The sequence below is a fragment of the Camelina sativa genome, chromosome 9, assembly GCF_000633955.1.
Source record: "Camelina sativa cultivar DH55 chromosome 9, Cs, whole genome shotgun sequence".
Lineage (NCBI taxonomy): Eukaryota > Viridiplantae > Streptophyta > Magnoliopsida > Brassicales > Brassicaceae > Camelina > Camelina sativa.
The window spans coordinates 36,290,676-36,294,227 of NC_025693.1; the positions used below are offsets into that span (position 1 = coordinate 36,290,676).

General features: G+C 35.1%; 2 protein-coding genes across 2 annotated transcripts in view; both read left to right on the forward strand.

Annotated features, from left to right (window-relative positions):
* Window positions 1–762, forward strand: part of LOC104716020 (FBD-associated F-box protein At1g61320-like) — a 2,132-nt gene extending 1,370 nt beyond the window's left edge. The window contains exon 2 of the mRNA XM_010433372.1: window positions 5–762. Coding sequence (XP_010431674.1) covers window positions 5–762 — 758 coding nt within the window. The remainder of the gene's footprint in view (window positions 1–4) is intronic.
* LOC104714465 (FBD-associated F-box protein At1g61320-like) lies at window positions 822–2,931 on the forward strand. The gene is made up of 4 exons (XM_010431845.2): window positions 822–831; window positions 1,073–2,004; window positions 2,249–2,416; window positions 2,500–2,931. Exons 1-4 carry the CDS (start codon window positions 822–824, stop codon window positions 2,800–2,802), a joined length of 1,413 nt encoding a protein of 470 aa, XP_010430147.2. The 3' UTR covers window positions 2,803–2,931.

The following is a 3,552-nucleotide window of genomic DNA, read 5'->3' on the forward strand; positions in this document are numbered from 1 at the left end:
ACAGCTATACAATCTCGTGACTTCGACTTCAGTGGAATATATTCTAGAAGACGTCGTCGTAGTCAGTCAGAGGTTGTGAGCATCATCGAGAAAGTATTCAATGAATACAAAGGATCGGAGATTGACAGGTTAGTTTTGGTTATCAATCATCTTGGTGTAGAAGATAAAGTCATCTCGTGGATCAATACATGTCTTGATAAAAACATCAAAGATATCGCCCTAGATTTCTCCAAATCCAAAAAAGTTATGGAGATCCCGATCAACTTCTCGGATTTGGAGAGTCTACAAGATTTGAAGCTGCGCTCATGTAAATTTGAGATACCTGACAACACTCCAAAAGGTTTAAGGCTCTTGAGGATGCTCTCACTTATGCGGTGTGAGGTGAAGAAAGAGACGATAGTTGCAATTTTCAGCAACTGCTTCCACCTCGAGTCGTTGGAACTAACCGAATGCCGGATGGATGGTATGTTGAGCATCCAGGCTAAGGATCACAAGAAATTCAAGTCGCTTGTTTTGTCTTCTATGCGAGGGCTTTGGAACATCCATTTGGATGCACCCTCTTTAGAAATCTACAAATACAATGGATATGTCATTCCATTTAACTTTGAGAGAACATATGCACTTAAAGACGTAAACCTCCATTACAATCGGAACTTTAGTCCGAGTTATTACGATAGAAGTTTCTTTGTGGTTATTAACATGAGGTTCTTTATAAACGTTTCTGTCCTCGCAGCAACAACAATCTTTCTTGAGGTAAATTAATATTCTTTCTCAATCTAATACGTANATTGGAATCAAGTTAGCAATAAAACTAACAAAATATGGAAAAAAGTTTCATACAGCTAACATGTAGACAATTTCTATAGAAAATATTAATTTTATTGGCAATAAATAGCTCTAAAGTTTTTTGTAAACATTAATTAATTAATATATAGAAATAAATATATTGTCAATTATTATATTTCTTAAATGACAAAAGGAAAGAAATCTAGAATTGACTAAAACAAAAGCAAATGATAATCAATATTTCTTTCCCATAATATAATCTATATATATCATATCTTATTACTAGTGAAATCTCAAATCCATAGCTTCTACTTCCAAAAGATAAGAGAAATGGAAGGATCCTCAAATAAGATCACAAAACTTACTCAGACAATTCCTGACGATCTGGTGGAGCACATCATCTCCATGTATCTTCCAGTGCAATCTCTTTTACGAAATCGTACTCTGTCCAAAAGATTTGTGAATACAGCTATACAATCTCGTGACTTCGACTTCAGTGGAATATATTCTAGAAGACGTCGTCGTAGTCAGTCAGAGGTTGTGAGCATCATCGAGAAAGTATTCAATGAATACAAAGGATCGGAGATTGACAGGTTAGTTTTGGTTATCAATCATCTTGGTGTAGAAGATAAAGTCATCTCGTGGATCAATACATGTCTTGATAAAAACATCAAAGATATCGCCCTAGATTTCTCCAAATCCAAAAAAGTTATGGAGATCCCGATCAACTTCTCGGATTTGGAGAGTCTACAAGATTTGAAGCTGCGCTCATGTAAATTTGAGATACCTGACAACACTCCAAAAGGTTTAAGGCTCTTGAGGATGCTCTCACTTATGCGGTGTGAGGTGAAGAAAGAGACGATAGTTGCAATTTTCAGCAACTGCTTCCACCTCGAGTCGTTGGAACTAACCGAATGCCGGATGGATGGTATGTTGAGCATCCAGGCTAAGGATCACAAGAAATTCAAGTCGCTTGTTTTGTCTTCTATGCGAGGGCTTTGGAACATCCATTTGGATGCACCCTCTTTAGAAATCTACAAATACAATGGATATGTCATTCCATTTAACTTTGAGAGAACATATGCACTTAAAGACGTAAACCTCCATTACAATCGGAACTTTAGTCCGAGTTATTACGATAGAAGTTTCTTTGTGGTTATTAACATGAGGTTCTTTATAAACGTTTCTGTCCTCGCAGCAACAACAATCTTTCTTGAGGTAAATTAATATTCTTTCTCAATCTAATACGTATATATCTTTTTCCTTTCAAGTTTTTTATATTCGCACATTTATTAGATTCATAATTAGTTTTTGATATATTGTTTTTGTATAATGAGATTTCCTTCACTACATAAGATATACTTAAAATGAGTCATAGTTTTATACTAACAGAACATAATCATTATTTTTATTTTTTGTTTAGAGCGAGTTTTGATGGTGTTTTTTCACCTATTGTATGTAGGCTCTCACCTATAAACACGTAGGAGGAGGAAAACTGAAAAAGCTGCCTTTCAGGTTTGAGAACTTAACAAAATTAAAGATAACCTTTAAAGCTCCTACGTTTTGCACTCTTTTCGACATTGCTGAATTCCTCAAAGAATGCCCTAGACTCGAAGGAGTTGTGATCGATGTACGTCTCTCTTTTTTTCTCTCTCTCTCTATATATATATATATATCTCTCTCTCACCAATGAGCTGTGTTTAATATATGCAGATTCACAATTTCACCTTCGCACCTCATTTGCCTTTCTGGGAGATGGATCATAAGGATGAAATCCAGAGTAACTTGAACAACAAGTACCGTTTGGGGTTTCTCAAGAAAGTCAAGATTTTCGGATATAAAGGCTACCCGCATGAGCTTGATATCATGGAGTTCTTTGCCAAGAACGCACCATCTCTAGTGAAGTTCAAGTTGGTGATAGCTAAAAAAGAGAAGATCAATGCTTGCGTACCAGATTATGCAAGATTAAATTTTATCAATAGCATATTTCCTGGGATCAGAGTTACTGAAGCTTGAACTCAGGTTGTTCCGGAACAAACTATCGTAGCTCTTTTGATGTGTTTGAAACATCACAGTTCTCAGATACAATTTGTTTTTCTTTTCTTATGGTCTTCTCTCTGATTTGAACTGGCTTTGTTTCTTTATTGTTTATCTTCTATTATGAATTCTTGTTTCTCTTTCTTTTATTTAAGATTTGAATTTATTTGGGATTATATATATTGGTATCATTGCTTTTAGACTAATATTATGCTAACATATTTTTATACTCATGCACTAAAAAGTGGCCATATCCATCATATATGAAATGTCGGAAAAACAGTTGATCTATCTATTATTAAAGTTTATACTTCCGATTTAATGAAGTTTAAAAAAAAGTTGCTGACGTCTGCTCTTACTCTGCCTGATTAAGAATACACTTGCACAATATTTTATAGATTATCTCATTTATGTATCTTTGAAACTGGATCGATACGATTACTGTGAGAGCTGTTCTCTATATTAACATATTTATGTATCATAACTTTTATTAATGTGAGCAATTTTTGCATTATACTCTTAAAAACACGTTTCTGGGAGATAAAAGCAAAAATTAAGGATTCTTGGCTTTGAAAGTGTTTGCTGAAAGCTGAGAAATTATGCAAGTCTTCATCAAATGCAAAGTAAGGAATGGTGCAAAGACCAGCTTTTGGCGTGAGAAATGGACGTGCAAGGCATCTGTCTAGATCATTGCCTCCCCTAAGTCAGGACAAGCTCTGCCCCCCCCCC

What these genes read in the sequence shown, in the direction of transcription:
- LOC104714465 (XM_010431845.2), top strand. An exon ending in CAACAACAATCTTTCTTGAG is followed by an intron (nt 2,005 to 2,248) that starts GTAAATTAATAT and finishes TATTGTATGTAG; the next exon opens with GCTCTCACCTATAAACACGT. An exon ending in TCGAAGGAGTTGTGATCGAT is followed by an intron (nt 2,417 to 2,499) that starts GTACGTCTCTCT and finishes TAATATATGCAG; the next exon opens with ATTCACAATTTCACCTTCGC.